Below are 26,296 nucleotides of genomic sequence, written 5' to 3'. Positions count from 1 at the left end.
TAGGTTTTTTATGCTGCTGGGAATATATGTTTCCTTCTCAGATTCTGCTATCACTAGCAGATATTCCATTAACTGTCATCAAAATTGACATTAAATCCAAATATATTTTATTGTAACGGGTAATACCCAAGCTGAAGGTGTTATTCATTTATTGGTTTACTCAAGGTCGCTGATGTCATAGATGAAAAAGCAAGAAGGCGGGGGGGGGGGGAGGGGGGCACACGAACAACCAGGCTAATGTCTAATCTTCTAATCTAATGAATGCTAAATATCATAGGACTAGTAGCAATGGTTGCCATGTAGAATAGCTAGCTCTTTATAATGGTTGACAGGGGGCTTGTGTTTGGCTTCGACATCTGGTCGTTATGGAATAACTTACCCAGTGAACCGAAAACAAACCATTCTTTTTTTGGTCAAAACCTAACCTAAATTTAACGGCTTTAAAAGTCAGAGGACCAAAGAGTTACATAAAAGCTGATAATCAATTTTGTTTAATTTGGTTCCAGAGAGAGCTGAGGAAGAATAACAAATTGATCATATCATTTTAAGTTGATGTCGCAACAACTTCATAATAAGAAACATTTTCTTGCGTTGTTTGCTTCTAATCCGAGTCTGTAATTGGACTGTAGTGCAGCTTGTTTTATACCCATAAGACCTACCTATTGCGATGGGCCGTTCCCCTTGAATGACTCTAATAGCGCCTGAAATACCGAGGATGGGATTGGTCAGTCTAAACCATCGCCACACGCTTTCCCACCGCTGAATGTTTGTGTAGTAAATAGAGAGGCTTAAAACTGCAGACACGGATGTCAGAGCTCATAATCCAAAGATACTTTACAGTGACTGCCTGGTCACACAGTAAGAAGGTATTTACAGTGACTGCCTGGCCACAAAGTAGGAAGGTATTTTCAGTCCAGAGTGCCACATAGAGGTGAGTTTAGCTCAAGAGCTGTTTGCAATGGATTGATAATCTATTTTTCTGTAATTAGTATGTCAGGCATTGTTAGATTTCAGATGTTATGCTTTGTCAAATGTGGTATGTAGATATATGCTGTTAAACATGGCATCCTAATGACTACTAGAACCTGTAGTGACAGGTGACAGAGGTGACAACATTTCCAATCATGGACAAAGGATGCCGTTTGTTTCGCCAACTTACGAGTTTTTTTAATTTTCATGTAGGACTGTATGACTAGAAGATATACCTACAGTCACACAGTCAACCGTATGGCTCCAGGTATATACCTACATGTATATATACATGTATATATACATATATATACACATGTATATATACATGTGTATACACATGTATAAATACATGTATATATACATGTATAAATACATGTATAAATACATGTATAAATACATGTATAAATACATGACATAAATATATGACCTATATATATATAGGCCTATAAGTCAATCTATAGTCAATTGTGATAGCATTATAGCCCTATGATTGAAGTAGCTAACTCCATGAATTATTGCCATGTGCTTAGAATAGCATAACTTCATGGATAATAGCCCTATGCTTAGCACAGAATAACTTTATAGATCATAACCCTATGGACTATAACTCTATGGATAAGCACCACTAGATGGCTTTGGCTAAGTTATGTTTACCATGTACCGTATACCAGGTATGGAGAGTACTATTATGTTACTCGGACAGTACGAATTACCAGACAGTAGCGAAGCTGCCAAAAAGGTGTAATGCCAAATTCTGAAGGTGTTGGAGCCAAGTTGGACTCAAAGCAAAATAACTTTTATTTTAAAATCTGTCATAGTATTCTATAAATACATAGTATTAAAAATTAATGAAACAATAGCTAAACATGGTGGAATGCATCAAGTTAACTTGTAGCCACCTTGTACATGTATTGTGGAGCACTAGTAGCAGTATCATACCGCAATAAGTAGCAAAGCATCTCTACTATACAATAATACCACAACACAACTAGAAACTAAAGAGCTTGTTGCAACGACACTGATCACTATTAATAGTATTACTACTAAGCCCTATAACTATGTGTTATGACTAATATACTAGATACATCATAACTGCACTGTTACTATGTTCTGTTACCATGTACTATACCTATGTACTGTAACTATGCACTATAACTATGTACTGTAACTATGTACTGTAGTTATGTACCTTAACTATGTACCTTAACTGTGTACTATAACCATGTACTCTGGCTATGTACTGTAATCATGTATTGTAACTATGTATTGTAACTATGTACTGTAACTATGTACTCTAACTATGTACTCTAACTATGTACTGTAACTATGTACTGTAACTATGTGCTGTAACTATGTACCTTAACTGTGTACTATAATCATGTACTTTAGCTATGTACTGTAACTACATGTATGTACTGTATCTTTGTACTGTAACTATGTACTATAACCATGTACTCTAACTATGTACTGTAACTACGTATGTACTGTAATTATGTACCTTAACTGTGTACTATAACCATGTACTCTAACTATGTACTGTAACTATGTAGTGTAACTATGTACTGTAACTATGTACTGTAACTATGTACTCTAACAACTAACTATAACTAGGCCTAATGGCTATAGTTAAGCATTTTTAGATGATGTTATCAGATGTACTAGCACTCCTAATCAAAATATTGCATCAGCAAAACAAAATGCTAAAGGAGCAATAGGCCAAGGAAGTCGCCATTTCCATGTTTTGACTAAAGTAAAAAGTCGTTTAAGGATTGATTATAAACGAAAGCTAACGTGGTTGCTAGCCAATGTCTCACGGCAGCTGAGCTTTGCTGATCTCTCATGTTTACTTATCACCTCAAGGTCATCAGCGTTAGACAGTGGCTGCCAAAACACTATAAGCTATGACTAGGTTATTTCTCTATTGCAGATGAATCTACTTCAACTTCTAGCCACGCTGCTGCTAGCGCACACAGCAATGGCGAAAAGCCGAAAGAATTTCAAACGATTATTGGTGAGGCCATTGAACTTGAAGTTGTCTCGCAATTATTTATTCACTTTGTCCTTATTCTACAGGCTTAAAGATAAACTTGTACAAAATGTTAGTGTATTCTATCAGCAAGTACGGTATTTTTCTACCAGTTGCGATTGTTTTTAAGTTTGAGGTGATCTGATTGCCAGGATGTTTCGAGATTATAATCGACAAAGTTTGATCGCAGTCTCTCGGAAGAAGAATACATGTGAAATGACATCACTAGTTGATATAGTTGATATCAGCTAGTACATTCAAGTTGCAGCGTTACACATCTCGATTCTGTCGGTTCTTTTTGCAACTATAGATGTCATAGTCCCACTTTCGATTGGTCTAAGCATTGTCACCGCGATCAAGCTTTGTCGATTTTTATCTTGAAACAGCCTGGCAGTCAGATCACTCCAAACATCAAAAACAATCAGAACTGATAGAAAAATACCGATACTTCCTGATAAAATCAACTATATTTTGTGTGTTTATCTTTAATTAAGGGCCGGTCGCAAAGGCCGATGTTGTTTGTCTAGCAAAGACTTTGTAACTCTAAGTCTTAAGATTCTCAAGAGGGTCTTGAAAGACATGGAAAATACAAATAGACTACCCTGTTAAGCAAGATGTTGGCTAACAAGGTTGTGTAATTCCGGAACTCTTTTAGCTCAGCAAGCAAAACAATTGGCTTGGTTAACAGAAGAGAGCAAACAAAACAAACGATGCGTGAAGTTTGTTGTTTGCTGGTTAGATTCCTCCTTTGGCTTGTTGAGCAACAGAAGAAAGTTGATCAACATCTTAAAGAGTCTTAAAAAGGGGGAAAAGCTGCAGCCTGAAATACACTTAGCTCGGCTGTTTACAAACTTGTCAGCTGCTCAAGATGGTGCTTACAAGTAGTCTTCCAACATCTGACAGACGCTTTCATCCAGTTAATGGCATTCATTGGTGACTTGGAAACCAAACAATTTGTAGATGTCTGAAGTTTTATGACTACATCTGTGAGATTAACTGCTCATAGCACATTTAGTTTAGCGCATATATACTCAGAAATACTCAAAAACAAAGATAAGTTGACACACTTTTTAGCATATTATGTCGTTGTGTGTGGGACCACCAAAGTTTATCACTCTATATCAGGCATTGATATGGTATTGGCTGATATAGAGGTATATATTGGTATATCAGGTATGGATTTGACAACCCAAGTTATGTTGACTATAAATTACATTAGGGTGAGTTTTCTGTCAAAGTATAGATTGCGTTCCAACAACCATTATTAGTGTTTCCCATTCTTATTCATGAAAATTAAAACAGGAAGCATAAGTGTTTCGCATGTGCGTGTATTTCTCAAAAAGTTGAATTTTCTTCCGGTTGCAAGCTTCTTTAATTCTTTATATTATTCAAGTATGTTACATCAATGATCACAGTCTAGCCCTAGTTCCCTAGTTGAGTATACATGTACAACTAATCAATGATCACAGTCTAGCCCTAGTTGAGTGTACATGTACAACTAATCAATGATCACAGTCTAGCCCTAGTTCCCTAGTTGAGTACACATGTACAACTAATCAATGATCACAGTCTAGCCCTAGTTGAGTGTACATGTACAACTAATCAATGATCACTGTCTAGCCCTAGTTGAGTATACATGTACAACTAATCAATGATCACAGTCTAGCCCTAGTTCCCTAGTTGAGTATACATGTACAACTAATCAATGATCACAGTCTAGCCCTAGTTGAGTATACATGTACAACTAATCAATGATCACAGTCTAGCCCTAGTTTCCTAGTTGAGTATACATGTACAACTAATCAATGATCACAGTCTAGCTCTAGTTCCCTAGTTGAGTATACATGTACAACTAATCAATGATCACAGTCTAGCCCTAGTTGAGTATACATGTACAACTAATCAATGATCACAGTCTAGCCCTAGTTCCCTAGTTGAGTATACATGTACAACTAATCAATGATCACAGTCTAGCCCTAGTTCCCTAGTTGAGTATACATATACAACTAATCAATGATCAGTATGTATCCTCAGTTGAGTATACATGTACAACTAATCAATGATCACTGTCTAGTCCTAGTTGAGTGTACATGTACAACTAGTCAATGATCACTGTCTAGCACTAGCTGAGTATACATGTACAACTAATCAATGATCACTGTCTAGCCCTAGTTGAGTATACATGTACAACTAATCAATGATCACTGTCTAGCCCTAGTTGAGTGTACATGTACAACTAATCAATAGTCACTGTCTAGCACTAGTTGAGTGTACATGTACAACTAATCAATGATCAGTATGTATCCTCAGTTGAGTATACATGTACAACTAATCAATAGTCGCTGTTTAGTTCTAGTTGAGTACACATGTACAACTAATCAACAGTCACTGTCTAGCACTAGTTGAGTGTACATGTATAACTAATCAATGATCACTGTGTAGCCCCAGTTGAGTATATATGTACAACTAATCAATTATCACTCTTTAGCACTACTTGAGTGTACATGTGCAACTAATCAATAGTCACTGTCTAGCACTAGTTGAGTATACATGTACAACTAATCAATGATCACAGTCTAGCCCTAGTTCCCTAGTTGAGTATACATGTACAACTATGTTTACTGAGGCACGCATATAGAGTCAAATGTACTTATGCTGCCTTGTTGAAGCAGTTAAAATTTAGGGAAGATGTTATATGTATGGAGACTTTCATGCTAGTTTCTGAGCAATAATTTTATATACTGACTTATCTTATAAATAGATAGAGAGACAAGAGGTTAACTATGGAGAGATGTTTGAAAGATGGAACTAGACAAAAAATCTAAAAATCACAATCAGTCTAACATGACAACAGAATGGATATTGGTATATTTTGTTACTACCTGAATGCCCGGCATTACAAGAATAATAAAATAATTACCCAATGAATTTGAGTAACTTATGCAGGTAACTTAAGCTAGTCTAAATCTTTACTATTATAAATGCTGTGAGGCCAGCTTGATGTTACGACGCATCACGACGTCACATGTCAGTTATGCTAGCATTTCTGCAAGTGCTGCATAAGTATGTGCACAATTACTAATTAGTATTACCAATCGAACTGCGTAGTGTAGTGGTTAGTACACCTGTCTAGAAAAACGGATGTTCCGAGATGAAGTCCGGTGCCAAGCGGATTTTCATTACTAAAACTTTGTTGCTATAACTGGAAATCCAGATGACAAATGACAAACATTGAGACATATATATTGATTCATTATATATTACAGATATATAAATTATACGCTATGTATATATCTGTAATATATATCATATATATGTTATAGATTGATCAGAACGATCATAAAGAGTTCAACCCGATGCTGACGACCAAACAAGAAGCAGAATTTCAAACAATTGTTGAATCAGGAGATTTTAAAGCTCTGTCTGAGTTCCTGAATTACATCAGACGCTTGCAGGTACTCTACCAATATAAAATGCATTTTGATTTGTGGCAGTTGCAAACATTACCAATCATATCAATATTTGAAAGATGTGTAATTTATTAGAAAGTGACGGAAAGAATTGAGAATACTTACTTGTTATTAAAGGATGAGCAGTCAAAGTTTTTCAAAGGCTTATTTGCTTGTTAATTGTTCAATGAAATTAAAAGCTTAGGTATGGCTCTATAAAATTGGAATCTTAGACATTCTATAGAATATATAACAACTTGAATAAGTCTGTGAGTTTCTGTCCCTGATGGTTTATGGATAAAATACATGTCAAGAAAGCCGCTGAAAAAGGTCTTGTTTGACATAAAAGTAGCTGATACCATATCGTTACCAATAATCAAACAAATGGTGACAATCTTTTTACCATTTTGTGCTGAAATTCAATGAAGAGAAAATGAGTTTATTCAAACGGCAAAGAAATGGTACACTTACTATCATTACTCAAGTTGTAGGAAAGCTTTAAGATCTAACGTGTTTGTTTTAATATATACGTTTTGATATATATTCTAGAGTATATGTTTTAATATATGTATATGGGCTTATATGTACACAGCCTGTACATATAAAACATATATACAAACTTTAACAAACTCATTTTTAGCCTGAGAAACTGATAGATGACTCTGGTGAAGGGTCTGGTGTTCAAGAGGGTTCAGGTACTGATGACGAGTCTAGTGGCTATGAAGGATCGGGTGATTATGATGATGGCTCTGACGATAGTTCGGGATTTCCTTCAGGCTATGAGCCAGAAGTGATTGATGAGGTGATGCGATTAAATGAGTCTTTGCCCTAAGTGTAGTACTCTGTATATTAGAATATTGTAGTACTCTGTTTATTAGAATATTCTAGCACTCTGTATATTAGAATACTGTAGCACTCTGTATATTAGAACATTGTAGTACTCTGTGTATTAAAATATTGTAGCACTCTGTATTTATATATATATATAAATTAATACTATATATTTGTAAGAATACATTCTTAGCAATGGGTTTACTGTGTCTGGTTCTTGAAAATATACCAAGTTAATACTTAGCAGTCTCTTACAGTCTATACAGTCTACTGAAATACTGTCAGTAGCAAAATGTACTTAATACTTTTTTCATGTCATTGTAAATTGGCAATAACACCATTTGGCCAATGTGAAGAAGTTTGCGATTTCTACAAATGTGATGGAAACTACTAAATATAAATTTGTTTGGCTTGAAATTTGCAAAGATGGTGTTTTGAAAAACCTTGAAGGTTGACTTGCAACAAAATTCACATTACAGTTATTCGGTTTCAAAAGATTCACCATGTCTTACTCTGTTGTGTTGTAGGTGCAAAATATGTGGAAATGTGATTACAAGCTCTTAAAAGCTCAAAAACGAAAAGCCGCCGTAGATTGGAATCTATTTATCTGACGTAGTCATTCCAGTTTGGTTATCGTCTTGTCACGTATGTTCTCACGTGAATTGAAAGGCCAATAAAAAGCTCAATATAAAACTTATTGTAGCACTAGTTTATGACAAACACTTCGGGTTTTACCGAAGACCCCGTATCAAATATAGATGCTCGCTACTTTACAGTTTTCTTTCGGCATTATTCAATCGTCAAGTCGTAATCTGATCACGTGACCCAATACAGTCAAACATGGATAACTCGCCCACGGATAGCTCAAACACATGGTTAACTCGAATGGTTTCTTTGGTCCGTTCCCACGTAATGATAAATTGCTATAGATAACTCGAACTCAACACTGTTAACTCGAACTGTTTTTTTCCAACGGCTACCGAAACGGTTGTTATCGCTTTAGAAAATCACTTTATTCCAAGCCATAGATGTAAACCTCAACTTTTCGTAATTCATAAGCGTCGTTATTACAACCATCGGCAAAATATTTTTGTCAACGACTTTTCTAAAGGTTTGGTGAAATTTGATTTATACCAAACATCCGCATAGCGATCGCCCTTCAGAAGCAAGGTAAAGTGAGGTAATCTTTGCATAAACTTCAAGAAAAATCGGCAAAATTGATCGTGGGTAAAACGCTCAAAAGAAAAATATGTCTTTTCTTTTGAGCATTTCAACAATGATCAAGTTTTGCCAATGTCAATCTAAAAAACGTCCTGGCAATAACATCACCTCAAACAGCAAACCAATCTCAAGCGATAGAAAAATCTCTATACTTTTTGATAAAAACGTTTTAAACTTTACATTAGAAGCATTTAATTTGAAACAAGCCATTTGTGCTTTTGTTTTATATTATTGTTTGTATATGTACTGATGTCTTTTCTTTTGAGCATTTCGACAATGATCAAGTTTTGCCAATGTCAATCTAAAAAACGTCCTGGCAATAACATCACCTCAAACAACAAACCAATCTCAAGTGATAGAAAAATTTCTATACTTTTTTGATAAAAACGTTTTGAACTTTACATTAAAAGGATTTAATTTGAAACAAGCCAGTTGTGCTTTTGATTTATATTATAGTTTGTATATGTACATGTATCTACTAATAAATAAGTAAATACATGGACTTGTGACAGTGCTCTGATAACTTGAACGCTCTGATAATTCGAACACTTTTGCTCGGTCCCGTGAAGTTCGAGTTATCCATGTTTGACTGTACTTCGCAAATAAATTTTGCAGCTCTTTTCAATTATCACAGGTAACCAACAGGCTCATCATGATTATCAGACAATGATATATACTCCTTCGAACTAAGGTTAAAAAGTTTAACGATTTTTTACGATAAGTTATAAGATATCAGTGCTAAAAGTGACAGCATTACAATGACGATAAAACAGACGGGTAAAAACAATAGACATGGTTTTATTGAATGCGTGAAGTACATTTGTGAAAATATTTCGACGGATGAGGTTGCATGAAAGTGTAAACAGAAACCATCCTGTAACAACTACGTCCCATTTGAGCCATTTTGAAAAGTGAATCCAAACTACGGCTGTCTCGTGTGGCTGCGATTAACTGTTCGTTTTTGAGCTTTTAAGAGCTTGCAATCATATTTCCATATATTTTGCACCTACAACACAACAGAGTAAGACATGGTGAATCTTATGATACCAAATAACTGTAATGTGAATTTTGTTGCCAGTCAACCTTTAAGGTTTAATGCTGAATAACGGCTGCCGCTCTCGTTATATATTAAAGATGAGGAAATATCTAAAAGTGCTTACGACTATGACCTTTGTTAGTATTCTCCGCATAGTCAACCCATCTAGCCTTTGTACTATGTGGATGTGACTTATTAACCATTGCTTTTGAACAACTACCATCAGATAAATCTTGATGCGCTTATTTTGTAGAGAACTTAAACTCTGCCAAAAGTAAAATCAATAAAAGTAAAAAAGTATGTCAAAGTCAACTTATACTTACCGTTGCAGGAGCCTACTATAAAATAGACTAACATCATATATACAACTAGTTTACCCCTGGCACAATTGCATCTTTACTCAGCTGTTGCGTTCCTGTCAAAATGTTTTGTGCTTTCAAAATGCAACTCATATTCTGTTAATAGGAGGAGTTCTCAGGCAGCGACCCCGATCAGGATGGCTCAGGGCTTTTCGAGACAACCGAACCTCTTCTGGCGAGAACAAAGAGTCTTGAAATGATGTCATACTCTGTGCCATTCGAGCTCAAATCAACTCCTGCATTAAGATTTGTTGATGGCTATAAAACAACAACTGACATCACTTCTCTTGTTGAAAAGTGGCTTTATAGAGATGCTGAAAGTTCCTGGAATCAGTTTCACCCTTGGAGTGAGGATAAACCAGAATCTTCTTACACAGAAAGCATGAGTACTGAGGCTGTGACAGAAAAGTTTACAGCTAATGTCAAGGTATCTTTTTACACTATAGTTTACCCTATTGTATTATAATATGTTGTGTTGTATCAAATTATATCACATTATAATAGTATAATATAGTATAACATATTTTGTCTTCTTATATCATGTTATATTTGATTATGAATAATCAGTTGCTACCAATACTGACGCCCTACATGTGTCTGTCATAGTTTTTCTAATAAACTTTCTGGCTATGCTATCCTATCTACATGTTTTACTTCTGATATCCTACTGATTCGTTAATAATATCTATTTATGATAATCTATAATAATCTATAGGATGTTTAACTGTGGACAAGGGTGATAAGAATTGTCTCTTTCTGAAGATCTATCCTCAACTCTTTAAGAACCAAAATTTAATGAATTTTTAATAAATGATTATTAAGAGAGCGTAAAGTGACCATCCATCGGTTCATGGCATTTCATAAGACAGATATTCAGTATTCCAATTCATGACATCTTATTTTTTGCCTAGCTGAATGCCCAAGTAATAGCTGAAGCAACAGTGGCAGGCTCATATCAGATTGGTGAAATTAATTTCACTTCTTTATTTCATTAGCCCTATCAGTTATTCAAACATATTATTAGTGAAAACATTTTTATATGCGCCTGAAAATTGCCAGCCGTATTTATTGCTTAGTGATACTCTCACCCTTGTTTGGTACAAACGATTCGATCCTTCAAAGTCGACTTTCCTCCATGAGCTGTATTTTCTCGGCAGGATTGATCCTTCAAACTACATTGCAACAATTGTATAGATCCAATTTCTACCAATCTCTGCTGATGCAATGCCATTCAGGGCGATAGTTGTGCAGATATTCTCATGTAGCAGTATTTTGTTGATCCAATTCGTGGCGTTAAAAGTAGCTCATTGACAAAGTCTCTAAAAAGCTCAGAACTTATGCCATAAACGTAAAGAATTTTAATATACATCCTTCACATTACTATGGATATGTTACCACTTCAATATACTTTAATATATACCCTTCACATTACTATGGATATGTTACCACTTCAATATACTTTTTCAGGAAAGCTTCAGATCCATTGGAGATTACTCGTGGAGTGATGGAAATGTGAACATTGGTCATGGTAAATTCAACATCACTGGTAACCATTAACAGTAGTATTTAGATTTATATATTAACATGTCTTTGTTTCTTGACAACCTGACTGGGTAGTTAAATAATTTGAGTTGTGTATGATTGTGAAGCTACTCTCAGCTGCAGGAGGTAACACCGATTAGTGTTGTGACCACTCATATATATATATATAGATGCATGTATATAGATAAACTAGCTGTACTACCCGGCGGTGCCCGGGTAATAAAAAATTCTTTACGCAGAAAATTGATTTGTATTTAACATAAAACAACATTTGCCATTCTAACTTTCAAACTACATATCATGAGAAAAGTGTTTTGTGTAGTTGAAATAAATTAAGAGAGAAAACAAGAACAACTGTAAAGGTTTTCAAACTTTGTCAAACAACTGTAACTTCCAAACTTCATATCATTAGAAAAATGTTTTGTGCAGGTCGGAATAGTTAAAAGAAATAAAACAAATATAAAAGGGTTTAAATGTAAATGTGAAACAATTAGCTAGTAATAGCTAAATTAAGTCTGTTTTGCTACGAATACAATAAGAGATGGTTCGGTAATGATACAATTAATATGAAATGAGAAAACAAAGTAAAAATTCTGAATATGTTGAATTCGTAATAACAATTCTTGCATAGAAGTGTATGTATAATAAAGATTACTTTTCCACCAGAAGCAATCCATCAAAACTTTGAATATGACGATACTGGTACCTCTCGATACTGGTACAAATGTAAAAATGAGATATCATACTGTCTTTGTCTGACCGAGCGGTGAGAGAATGTAGAGTCATTTCTATTGGAGATAATAAAATTGTCCGCTTGAAAAGTATTGACCTTCACCGTGATTTAGCAATTGAACATTACGAAAGGTCGGAAATAGAAGTTCATGGAAACGCAAAAAAAGCCTGGTGTTTCATAGAGTAATAGAAGTCATAGAGTTTCAAATAATACGTCATTTAGCGTGGCATACACTATGCAGTATATGATAACGTCTTGGATCAATATGCTTTCCTAGCTCAGTGGTAGAGCTCGTGATTAAAAACTTGCGGGAGCAATCTCCGTAAGTTCAAATCTATCAGATTGTGGAATTTTAATTGTAAGTTTTTAATAGCCATAGATGGATATATACAATGATGAACGAATACACAAACTTTGAGACATATAGATATACATGTATAAATATATAGATAAATATATATTTCTCAAAGTTGGTCGTCGTATGTGTATTCGTAGGTTTGATTGTTTGGCTATAGATCTTAAAAGGAAGATTCCGTACCAAAGAAGATTTGTTCTCGGTCTTTACCGTTCACCAGTCCGACGCCCTACCCACTAGGCTACAGAAATTGAATTGTTAGCTTGCCAATATAAGTCAACATATGAGAGCAAATACTAAACGGCTTTGCGTACGATGTGGGTCATAGCATAATGCCACAAGAAGCTGTTCGCTCACATTATTAAACGTACTGGCTAATAGCGCGCAGGCTAATAGCGAGCAACTCTCACTACTTCTTATGGTCTATAAGACAAAACACTTTTCTCATGATATGTAGCTAGAAAGTCTAGTATATACATATATATATATATATAAAATTGAGTAAAAATGAAAGTTAAAGTTAAGTTTAAAACAACTTTATTACTAATAGTTTCATATTGCCATGCAATAATCATCAGATATTGCATGGCAATATCTGATGATTAATATTGAGCACTTTCATGCAAGAGACTGTTCATACTGTATCTACTGTATATATATATATATATATATATATATATATATATATATATATGTACTTATGTATATATCTATACTTTGAGCTGTGCTTCCCGGCGTTTCCCGGGTATTAAAAATCAGCTTATAAACAATGAGAAGTAATGAGAGTTGCTTGCCACTTGCTATCAGCCTGGCACTTTGCCAATGGAAAATTTGAATAGCCTTAATAATGAGAGCAACCAGCTTCTCTGACGTGATGCTATGACCCTACGTAGTACACAAAGCTGTTGGGCATTTGCTCCTATACAGCGACATATGTCAGCTAGTGAGCAAATCAATCTCTGTGGTGTAGTTGGTATGGCCCTGGATATGCGAAGGGAGGGTCCGAGATCAAATCTTCTTTGGTGTGGATTCTTTATTCCAAGGTTTTAATAGCTGTAGCCGGAATGCAGACAGATCCACATATGACAGACATACTTTGAGAACTATATAAATAGAATATATATATATATATATATATATATATATATATATATATATATATATATATATATATATATATATATATATATATATATATATATATATATATATATATATATATATATATATGTGTGTGTATATATATGTGTGTATATATATGTGTGTATATATAAAATAAATATATATATATGGATATATATATACTCATGCTACAGACAGTACTGTTTTGGCTATTGAAGCCTCATCAGTGCAGCAGCTCAGAGCAGGCAAGAGACACAAATCCCATTACCAATGAGAATTGACTAGATATATATATATATATATATTTTTTTTTTTATCTGAAGAGTGTGATACTTATTGTACCACATGAAACTATTAGTAATAAAATGTTTAACTTATAGAGTGAAGTTCCACTTTTACATATTTTATATATATATATGTATATATATATATCTATATATTGATATATATATCTATATATCGATATATATCTATATATCGATATATATCTATATATCGATATATATCTATATATATCGATGTATATCGATATATATGAGTGGTCACAACACTAATCGGTGCCACCTCCCACAGTTGAGAGTAGCGTCACAATCGTACATAACTCAAATAATTTGACTATATATTCAGATATATAAAACTTTATCGCCAAAACTGGACACAGGAATGATAAACGACCAACAGGCTAACGACAAACACTGAGATATATATATAGATTCACCTATTACTTATTCATCAGTAAACATTGTTGGATATTCCATGAATACTTATACAATTACTAGGTGAATGTCGGCTTTGCAGAGGTAAAAAAGATTATTAGTGGCAGTTAATGTAGTAGCCATTGGTTAAGTTTCTTTATCCAATGAATTTGAGTAACTTAAGCTAGTCTGAAGTTTTACTATAGTGCGAGCCAAGTCCGTCCATCTGAAACAAGCGTTAGGAAAAAGATTCTACTTCACAGGAATTGAACCCGTATATATAGTAGTTGCATGGATGTGAAGCCAAATGCACTACCATCCAGCCATGCAGCTAGCTTGCTACGGTGTGGAATAGTTGTGCGTGTTGTGCCTACAAAAATTGTTACATAGAAAATCATTACGCGTCATGATCTCTCACGCTATCATGATCTCTCACATTATCATGATCTCTCACATTATCATGATCTCTCACATTATCATGATCTCTTACGCCATCATGATCTTCAAGCTTGTTAGTTCAAGCATAATAATAATTATTAACTAATTTGTAAGTCGCATAGAAAGTAGTCTGTGCGGCCTATTGGATTACATCCCGCCTGCATAACCGTTGTTTCTGAGCTCAATTTCAGCATGACATGGTTTTTCCGTTAGCATATTTTAATTGCTATAACTAGACATACAGACGACAGACCAACAAACAGCAAACACAGATCTATATATAAACTTAGTTATTCTTACCATAGTATGAAATAATAAGCATGACTATGTTATAATAGTAGTATTGACCGAGTTAAGCTTGTTTACTCAATTATTTCACGGTTAATTCCTTTCCGCTAGCATTCACCTCTTATATGTCCAAACTTGCAATAGTCGTGTTCTTTCTTTGCACAATGCAACAAATTTAACATTATAGTACAAAATCTTTTGTTATTTTAAGCATCTTTTGCTATTGGCAAAGGGCAGAGCAAATGAAATTGATGTCTGACTTGCCAACTATGTATCAAACTGTTAGGAGTTAGATGTTTAGCTAAACATGTTTTTAGACATCTGCGGCAAAGCCACCTCTATTTCTTCTTATTAACCACGAATTATGGGCAATGACTTTTAAAACTTTAAGACAATAAAGTGATACAAAATTTATGAATAGGAGACCTGATTTCTCACAATAATAATGTTATTGAGGCAAACTAGTAGCAACATATCTTATCTCTTGCTTGTCTTGATTCTTTTTCTTTGTTGTATTCATTCAAGGCTGGTTCGCACTGTATCGTCGTATGTTGGTGTTGTCCTCTCAGCTATTATTCGTCAACTACATGTACCACAGACCGATGATATTGCCGAGGCAACACGGATATGTCAGAAAATATTGCAGCTGTCAAACTTTCCCAATATTTAGCCTTGTTTCCACGAGTCTGTACAAGGTGCACCATCCTTGGCAATGGTGCTTGGCTGTCACGTATTGCCTAATCCATTTTGCTCTTCATGGTAGTTGCTGCAGGACTAGCATTTCTGTGATCTCATTGTATAATGGGAACATTATGTTCCGGAATATTCCGGACTATTCGCTGATGCAAACGTCGATGGGTTTGTGATAGTGTGAACAACGTTGTAACAAATGATCACCGATATATTGTGGGATGACTGCCGATATACAGCGATATAATGTGTACCAGCCTTTAAGAACAGTTCAGGCACTGAAAAAATCACTTACTTTCTGAGCTGGTTTTACAGTACCCATGGCACTGGTTATTGGAGGACCCGTCACTGTTCTAATCATAGTCTTGGTGATTGTGTTTACCATATGTGTCTGTCGCCGAAGGAGGATGCGTTATTCCCGCCGCTACAGACGTGAGTAGCTGCAGGCATTCCCAAATATTATTCAAACTATTAGCTGTGTCTCATACAAAACTCACCAACTCTGCCAAGATTCTCTTTAGAGACTACTTATTTTGGTCAAATTGCCAAATGGCCTTTTGCTAGTACTCCAGCTAGCATGTTGTAGGAATCTCAATCAATCATAAAGCACCAATAGTTTATGCGTATCAAACAATGTCGCAATATCAAACCACCTTGATACCACTAGCTGAGGTTATGAAAAAATATCGCCATGTCGAGCTAAGTTTTTTGTTTGTAGAGTTTGGAGATGCAGATCAGTTGCTGGAGACAGAGAAACCTTACAATATTGGTAAGTTCTGGTTCTTCAGCATCCTATAAAATCTCTGTATACAATTACTGCCCATATAACAGACTAGTACAGTACTGTCAACTAAGAGTCCAGTATACTCCAATAGGTTGGTTCCTAACATTTTAAGATTACTGTATGTTGACCTGTAGTTGACCTTGAATGCTCATGTTTTCTGTTTACTACTATTATGTTCCTTGCGATGAGAGAGATTGGAATTGAATGAACATGGATGATGAAATTTGGTTCAAGTGATTTATGGGCATTTTATGGCACTTTTAGTTTATGTTGGTTGTCCGCTTGGATGTTGAGATTGATTAGGCTTAATTCAGGATCTGCAATCTTCCATCAGTCACTTATTCATTGATAAAACCTTTTAGTCACAGTGAAATGGTATTTCCAGCACCAAATCTGCAACTGCGACCATCTCTATACCAAAATATATCATGTTTCGTCTTTTGTAGTTTGAAGAGATCGAGAATAGAAACCTTCAACTGACCTTCATTTTTTAAAGTTTGCATTTCTCTAGTCTTACTATTTTAAATGCTACTTTGTAAAGTCATTTATAAAAAACAGTTATATAACAATTGTCTCCAACATTTTATCTGTCACATTTATTCAATTTTATAATAAAAAGTGTCTGAAGCAAATAAATTATACATGTAGGATCTAGACTTTATTTTCTGCTTGCTGTTGGCACACTAAACTCTTTTACCTTTGCTCTATGTGTCTACTTACATGTACTAACTACCAGCTACAAACTACTTGCAAAAATGTTTTAGTCTCGTTGCTATTGCTGCCAAATAAAACATTTTATATAGGCATACTCCACAGTGCTTGATTTGTGAAATAAACATTCAATGCATGATTACCCACAGCTAGCTAGAATAGCACCCAAAGTTACTGGGCAAATGTCTGTCTGTATCCTGAGTGCTCTACATCTAACCTGAGGGATCTTTCATGCTATAAGAAAGGTGATGATTTATATTGATAAAAATAAAACGACTTGGCTTACAATTTAACACTTGTTAAACTCTCCAGCTTCCTTAAAGCTTTGCTAAGAACTTCTGTTTAGGTGGTAAAATGTCACTTTGTACTTGCGCGTCAAAGACAGCAATTTCGAGCCCATCTTTACTATATTAGAAGCCGTGTCAGTCTGTCCATCTGTCAGTCTGCCTAAAGTCACGGCTAAAAGTTAGTAAAAAAAATCACAGCATACAGCATATCTGACTATCTCTCGCTGCACATCAGACTATCTCTCGCTGCACAGTAGACTATCTCTCACAGCTCATCAGACTATCTCTCACAGCACACCAGACTATCTGTCATAACACAATAGACTATCTCTCACAGTACACCAGACTATCTCTCATAACACAATAGACTATCTTTCACAGCATACCAGACTATCTCTCACAGCACACCAGACTATCTCTCACAGCACACCAGACTATCTCTCACAGTACATCAGACTATCTCTCACAGCACACCAGACCATCTCTCACAACACATCAGACTACCTCTCACAGCACAGTAGACTATCTCTCACAGTACACCAGACTATCTCTCACTGCACATCAAACTAGCACTCACAGCATATCAGACTATTTCTCACAGCATATCATATTATCTCTCACAGTGCATCCGACTATCTCTCACAACACATCAGACTATCTCTCACAGTACAGCAAGCTAAATCTCACAGCACAGCAGACTCTCAGGTTACTAGCAAAGATGAAGATTATTTTGGAATATTTTACTCATATAGCTATTAATTTCCTTGTTTTTATCATCTCAATGTAACATTTTGTCAAATAAATACTTTTCCTTTGTCTCATTGTCATAGCGGCACCGGAAAGCTCATCAACAGATTCTTAAAAGTATTTTAAGCAGCTGATTCTGCTTTGCTCATGAAACAGACTCCGATTTTAGCATAATTGTTTTCAAAAACCGCTCTTGAGTGTCAAATACTGTACGTAGTTCAGTAACTTGAGCAATTGCTTTAAAATTTGGGTTTTCTCTTGCTGTATGGGGTCTAATGGCAATCACCGACATAGAACTTGACCCATATATACCGGTTGACTGTTACTGTTGTGATGTTTTCCAAGCAAGCAAAGATGAGTCTTCATATTTACAGGCTATTAACAGGCTATACAAATAATTGACATTTAGAGTGTAAACGAATGTATACATTTATACAAACAACATGAAGAAACAATTTTCACACAAGCTCTCCATGAAAGTTTCCCAAATCTTTCACCAGCATTGAAATGCGTGTCATTAAACCTGCAATTAATACAACAGTTCTGGAGATTCAAGTAGTAATTTCTTTACTGATTTCTCTACGGGTAATGGCTTTCCAGCCAACTAGTGATGTAAATATTACATAACCTTCTAATAATTGACCGGTCATTGATGGCCAGTCATTGAAGCCGAAAGCCTCATGTCATTATGGACAATCGGCAGGCTATGGGATGATATTGGCTTAAAAGATCAAAAGCTAACTAAGTGGGTGTACTTTTCTACTCTTATGATGACAGCTAGGGTTTCCCCGAAGCTTTTGTCGAAGAATTAGGCATGTAGAGTCTAAAGGTCATTTATGTAGCTGTTTATCAGGTGAGCTATAACATTATTATTCAAATAATATATTTAGATATAATGAGCAGATATGTGAACATGGAGGGCAGAATATGGCTTGTAGTGAAGTCGCTGGTTTATACTAGGGTGAATGTCCTTTTACACTCTGTCGCATAGTTTTGTATGTACATTCAGGTCCCTGATCCTAAACCATATTAACAACTTTACATCAATTGTGAAGGCATTTAGGATAGCACAACTCTCTTTGAACTGAATACCATATTGACGCTCCAAGCTTGTAGAACTCGATGAAAAAAAGCGAAATAAATTATTAAAATAGTTTTTTCACTCTTTTAAAGATGTGATGTTTTAGAGGTAACTCAAGAACCATAATGATTGCAGTTCACTGAGTCTGATAGTGTGTATATTTTCTATGAACAGAAAAACAAATAGTTTTAGTATAAAGCTTTTGTTTCTGAGGAGAAGCTTTCTAGCTTTGTCTACTTTTGATCCTTTGTAACCAAGAATTTCATCCAGCTTTATTTTTCTACAACTGGTTCATCGCATAGCTAACAAATCTATTTGTGCAGCCAACAACAGATAAAGCTATTTTTTAAAGTTGAACTCTGATTGGCTGTAGCAAAGAATTTGGCTGCTCCAATCTCTCAGAGCAATATTTCTTATTATTGAATGTGCGTGTGTGCGTGCGCGCGTGTGTGTGCGTGTGTGCGGCTCCACATGCCCATTGAGCGCTCGCGTGCGCAATGGACATGTCTGATCACACTTTTTATATAACCTGATGAAAGGAATAAGAATAAGTGTATCCTGCAGGAAACTTGGGCTATTATTGGCAAATTGTTTATCGTTAGTTCTATGAGAGCATTACCAAATATGCCAACCAAGAATAGTTAGGTTGAAACAGAAGGAAAGGCCAGAGACTGTAATAGCATTAACTAGATGTAACGCACAGATAGAATGTAAGCCAGAGTAAAGTGGGTGTATAATACTAAACCTAACCATTATATTTATAATATGAGAATAGTTAATCAAGAGAGAATAACTCTTTAAGAATGGCTCAACAGTTTGAATAGTTACAAAGTAGGTTGTTTACTTTAGTAAAAGGCAGTAGTGTGCAGCATGTAATTATCAGGAGAACAGTTGTTGACCATTGTAATGTAATATGCATGTAACGTGTATGATAACTGCATAATATACATAATAGCAAGGGTTTGCTAGGTTAATCCTATGTTGCACTGACTATTTTATGGCCAACTACTGCTGGATACTCACTTGCAGTGAACACTCTATGATCAGACGTCATGAAGTAGGTGGTCTCTAACTTCATTGAGTGCTAAACTATTGTGCATGTTTTGTGAAACTGGTACAACAACAATAATACCGTGATAGCAAAGCGCATACCACTGCTACGAATAATTGTGATTTGATTTTAGCTTTTTACCGGCCAATGCCGATAAAGACAAAACCGAGTCTTATGAAAATAAATAACATAAAAGATCAATAATATTTAAAAAATAATTTATTATAGTATAATGACATTCTAAATATGGTGCGGATAAGATGTTTATGTCTGTTGTGCAAAGTAATTTTTATTGATGAGTCACAGCAATTAAGTGAGTGGTTGAGTATATTGGGTGGTCTGTTTGATTTCAGACGGCAGAAATTCTAAAATATTAAAAATATTAAAATATAATTCTCCTCATTGAGGCTCATCAGTCTACCACAAAGTTTTTGTAGCCTTCCTATCTCTATCTGATAAATATGGAAACCAGCAAGGTGTTGCGTAAGTCAAGACGGATAACACTACTCTGGTACAACAAAAATAAACTTTGTGGTTTTATGCCAACTTCCCAGAAATGAATTAAGGAGTGAGTAGCTGATTTAGTTTTAGATATTATATACTCAATATGATTGTAAAAGTATAAATGTATATCAAATCGAACACCAAGTAGTTTAACTGAATGATTTGCTTCTATATTTTTATTGGTTGTCTTATCCTTAGCTGACTTCTGCTCTAGTATGTTATTTTAAATCATATTTTCGTTCTTTACTCATTTTTTCTTCTTTCTTGATAATTTACCTTAGAAAAAACAAGATTTGTTTGCACATTGTAATGAGAGATTAATGCGGCGGCACTAAAAACGAAAATGGTCGTTATTTAGCTTTACCTAGATCATATTGAGGGGAGCAGCCTAATGGTGTAGTGCATTGTCTAGGAAACAATAGATTGCAGTTCAGTTCCTAAAATGTCCACCAGCAGTGGTAGAAACTCTATCTGACTTGAAGTTGTTCCCTCCGTCTAGCCAATGATAAAGCAGTCTGTCATGGTTGACTACATAGGAATCCGCTGAAAGACATTGCTGTTTAATTAGGTCATTTCAAGCCTATGTACTTGGGCCATAGATATATATAGGTTTATATATCTATGACTTGGGCATACTATGTATATAATCTTTATTTAAAGAAAGAATTAGTGGTGTTAAAAAAACAGCTGATTTAGGAGTTGTTTTCTTTTCAATTGGTTACACCATAGCTTGGGCATATAGCCCTCAGTTATATAAAAACAACAGGCCTGTTACAGTAGGCCTAATACTTTTTAGTGAGGTTGTTGACTTATCTCATACGTCTACTACAGTTTTAGCGATGTATGCTCGCTTATTTTAACCCACTTTTACAGTTTGATGAAAAACAAATGTTAATTTTTATTTGTAACACCAAATGCAAAAAACTAAAATTGCTGTACTACCATATAATCCATTCGCAGCTGCACTATTGTCTTCATCAGCTGAACTCAACTTTTGGAACTAGCTTTAGTCAATGAGTCATAAAACTTTACTCACGCATTCCACATAATTTATGATGTTAGCCATCAGTTAGTTGATTATAGAAAAAACAAGAGCTTTGCATTTCAAGAAGAAAGTCTTAGCTGAGCCAGATGAAAGTAAAATACAAGTTGAATTAAAAGAAACTTCACAATCTATTTTGGTTATATAAGTTAAGCAAAGGCAGAAAATATAATTGGTTGTTTGTTAAAGTAAATATAAACAAGATAGAGAAATTCAACAAATGAGAGTATTGATGAACATCTGCACTTATGCATGCACACTAGTTACTTACTTTCTGCTAAGAAATACAAACCTACAAATTTAAACATGGATATGTTGTTGAGCATTTTGATATGTCAAACTTATTACTTAAGTTGATCAAAGTTTGATATGTATATCCATGTCATAAAATTATAGTAATTGAGTACATCTAGTAGCAAGTAAATAACTAAGAATATAAGAAATACCATTCAGTGATTCGTGTTGCAATGTCGGTCGTGAGGGTCTCTGTTTGCTTTGCTAACTCATATTACAAGATGCTGCTTTATGAGGATGCTCTTATGAGAATACTGTTTGAGTATTATAGGATGAGCAAACAAAGAATAAGAGAGGTATCGTCTTTGTTTCCTACTCGCTGAAAAATATTTTTGAGAGAAGAACGTAATTGGATAATATTCTATGAATAAAAACCATACTTCCTTGTGAAACAAACAAGGAACTGGTTTCGTAATCATTGAAGGCTGTTTATGTAGATTTGTTTCATCACATTTAAAGATAACAATCAAGGTTTCTCCTCTTTATGTTTAACTTGCAAACAAAGCATTAGAAATTACTCTTGTAAAGGAAACTGCCGGTTTCCTTTACTCTCCACAACGCAGTCAAACAACAACACATAGTGTCAAGTGCTAATGGAATATATACCGTATTTACTAAATAAATATATAAGTTTGGATGCATGACAAGCAAAAGACCACATTCAAAGCATGCAGAGAGGGTGGCATACTGCTCTGCCAAAATGATCAAATCTTCATTTTATACTTTTACTTTCGTTTTAGGCTTCGCCTGTTTTCCTTTGTTCTACGCTCGGTTTCTCTTTCATCATTTTTTCGGTTTCTTCTCGGCCTCTCGGTTTCTTCTTAATAGCCCAAGCGCCCTAAGGGTGGTCGGGCCTTCCTCGATGTCTTGAAAGCTCAACCCTACGACTGTAGTGACTAAAAGGCCCATCGCTACGGCCCTGGTCACAGTGCTCTGCTGTAATACTCTTCCCCCAGTGGAGGCTCTAGAGGCTGTTCACTCTGAGCTAAGAGAAAAGAGCAGCTGTGACCAGAGCCGCTGCTGTTGAGCACCGCACACCAACCTGGCCACCTCGGTCCCTGCAAATGCTCGGTCTGTTCCTCTCCTCTCAGGTGCTGATCCTGAGGCGTTGGCTCGTTTGCAGCGCCATGCGCCGCTACTGTCTGCTGTTCTTGAGCAGCTACGAGCTCTTTTTTCTGCAGTATGTATAGCTCCTCATCAGTCGGTGCAACGCCTAGAAAATGAGTCAGTGGCTCTAACTGGCTCCCGGGCTCCATCTATGAGGCGGAGACATGCTCTGGTGGCGTTATCATTCTGACTGCCCTTTTCCTGGACGAAGAGTCATGTGCTTCTTGCCATGTCGGGCTTGATGAAGCCATGTTGCTACGCGGCCTATGAGAGACCCTCAGTGAACCCTGTGAAGAACTGCATGCTGTACAGGTGTGGCCGGAAGTGCTTTATGACCTTCACCACGGCGAGCAGCTCCTTCCAGGTCACGCAGTAGTTTTTCTCTGTGTGTTTCAGCATTCATGTGTTTCAGCTATCTCGCGCTTGGCTCTCGCTACTGGCATTCGTGTCCAGGATGTACGGCCAACTCGGTTCCGGGTACCCCAACACCGGGGCCAAGGAAAGGTACTCTTTCAGCTTGCTAAAAGCTGCTTGCTTGCCCTGGCCCCACATTCATTCCTCTCCCTTGCTCGTAAGTCAATTTAGAAGCCGGATTAAAGTGGCAAAGTTGGGTATGTACTGTCGGTAGTACCCTACTGTTTCCAAAAAGCTCTGTAGCTCCTGGAGTCCCCTGGGGGTCAGCCATTGAAGGAGGACTTGGTTTTTTGCTTGGGTCGGTAGTCATCCCTTCGGCGCTTGCCACATGGCCTAGATACCGGACTTGCAATTAGAGGAGCTCACACTTGGAAAGATTTAATGTTGGGCCGGCTCCCTTCAGCCACTGAAACACCTCCTCTAATTGCTGTAAGTGGGTGTCGAAGTCTGAGGCGATGACTATGATATCATCCAGTTAAAGTAGCAGCGTCTTCCATTGTAAACTGTGTAACACCTACTCCATCAACCTCTGGAAGGTGGCTGGTGCTGAAATGAGTTCAAAGAACAGGACTTTTCATATTCAGAGACTGGAGCAGATAGCAAATGCTGACTTTTCTTGTGCGTTTGCATCTAGTGGTACCTACCAGTAGCTACTGACCAGGTCCAGTGTGCTAAACTATTGGCTACCAGACAGCGCATTGAGGCTGTCATAGATCCGGAGAAGAGAGTAGGCATTCTGGTTGGTGACTGCTTTCAGCTGCCAGTAGTTCACACAGAGATGCCATTTTTTATCTTTCTTTCAGATAAAGACCACTAGAGAACTCTACGCGCCACCAGCCAGTTTACTGAGCCCCTCGTCTAATGGCTCCCAGACTTGACGCTCAGCCTCCGCCTTCTTCTCAAAGCTTAGTCAGTGCGGTGGTCAGCAGATAGAACAGGTTTCCTATTTGAGTGGATTAGAATGCTCTACTTCAGAGGTCCGGCCCATACTCCTATCTCGGGTGCTAAATGTGCCTTGGTAACATGCAGTTGTGCCAGTCATTCAGCCTGCTCCAGTTTTGTACAGTTATGTTGGGCTGCCACATGGAAATCTGCTAGGTAAGCTAGCACCGCTCCCTTTAAAATTTTCACACTTGAAAGTGTAGTTCTCAAGTCAGAGAGATGGTTCGTCATGTACCTGGTGATCTTCTATCCCTATGTACTTACCCACTGTACTACCAGCTCGGAGGTGGAGTGCAGGTTCGTCAGATTGAGGCACTTTCCATGATGCTTCCCTTTGACCCAGGCTGGTTCAAACTCATGTCTAGCGGTAGCCTATACGGACACCCTCAATTACTCTCAACAGGCAGTAGTTTCTGGTCATCACCCTGCATGGAAGGGCCATCTTGGTTCTAGCTGGCACCACCAAGTCGAGTACCACCTGGACTTTACTGAGCAGCAACCGGTCGTATCTGTTCGTACAGGTCAACAGACGACCATTCACAGATACCATGAGCGTCTAGAATTCCATGGCTCACTGGTGAGCCACCAAGAAGGGCATTCCTAAGAAAGCGTCCTCGCTAATCCAGCTCACTACAAAAAACCTCATTGGTCTTTACATTACGGACTGCATGGGTAGTCAATTGACTCCATAAAAAGACAGCCTGATCAAATCAGCCAAGAGCCTATGACTGTTACTTTTCTCCAACAAGTCTCTCGTGGCACAGGGAGCTTGTCAAAGAAATACTTGCTTAGTAGGTTTTTGGTACACCCGGTGTAAAGCAAAAACTGAACAGGTCACACTATACATGTACAACCTACATATGATATATGTCATGACATACATCCATGATGTATATTATTTATACTATACAACCTGCATATGATATATGTCATGACACACATCCATGATGTATATGATTTATACTGTACATGTACAACCTACATATGATATATGTCATGGCATACATCCATATGATTTTGTTACTATTTGTGACAATTCTTATATTATGAATGTTTTTTTGAGAAACTAAAAATTTTTGACAATATTCCAAGTTTCATCTGCTCTGTAAATTACGGCTTTTGTATTACACAATAATCTATATTAAATAGGTTTTAGATGCCCAGATTATTATATGTTCAGCAACTATGCTGTAGTTGTATTGCAATTTAATGCCATACCTAAAGTAACAAACTACTCAAAAAATGTTTTATATCTAATTAGCAAAGTGGCCTTCTCCGGAGGGCAAAAACACTGTTTTTCACTAATGGATTTCTCCATCAAAATCTCTCCGTATTTCATGTCTCAGTTGCGATTATATAGTCAAGGGCGAAATGGGCTGTCTGGAACTCAGAAGATATCTTTGTATTTTTAGTGAAAAGTGAGAACAAAAGGAATCATTCAATGAAATTTGATTAATAAATAAATGAAAGTTGTGTTGGCTGACTAACCATAACACAATAGCTGTCATAAAGCGAAAGAGGAAAGAAGGGGAGGAGGGAGGAGAGGAGGGAGAGTAAGAGGAAAGAGTGATACTT

General features: G+C 36.3%; 1 protein-coding gene across 2 annotated transcripts; it reads left to right on the top strand.

Moving 5' to 3' along the window:
* The first annotated feature begins 764 nt into the window (after positions 1 to 764).
* LOC137404190 (chondroitin proteoglycan 4-like) lies at positions 765 to 17,349 on the top strand. 2 transcript variants are annotated; one of them, XM_068090353.1, is made up of 9 exons: positions 765 to 931; positions 2,900 to 2,983; positions 6,322 to 6,453; positions 7,088 to 7,249; positions 10,001 to 10,321; positions 11,362 to 11,422; positions 16,073 to 16,189; positions 16,476 to 16,526; positions 16,988 to 17,349. In XM_068090353.1, the coding sequence occupies exons 2-9, from the start codon at positions 2,900 to 2,902 to the stop codon at positions 16,990 to 16,992; spliced, it is 933 nt and encodes a 310-aa protein (XP_067946454.1). In that variant the 5' UTR covers positions 765 to 931; the 3' UTR covers positions 16,993 to 17,349. The 2 variants fall into 2 exon arrangements, with proteins under 2 accessions (XP_067946454.1, XP_067946453.1); XM_068090352.1 differs by having other exon boundaries at positions 766 to 931; positions 11,362 to 11,440.
* The last annotated feature ends 8,947 nt before the right edge of the window (positions 17,350 to 26,296 follow it).

This window comes from Watersipora subatra, chromosome 9 (assembly GCF_963576615.1).
Source record: "Watersipora subatra chromosome 9, tzWatSuba1.1, whole genome shotgun sequence".
In the NCBI taxonomy this organism is placed as follows: Eukaryota; Metazoa; Bryozoa; class Gymnolaemata; order Cheilostomatida; family Watersiporidae; genus Watersipora; species Watersipora subatra.
Note: the sequence above shows the minus strand (reverse complement) of the source record. Positions and strands in the feature narration are given on the sequence as shown.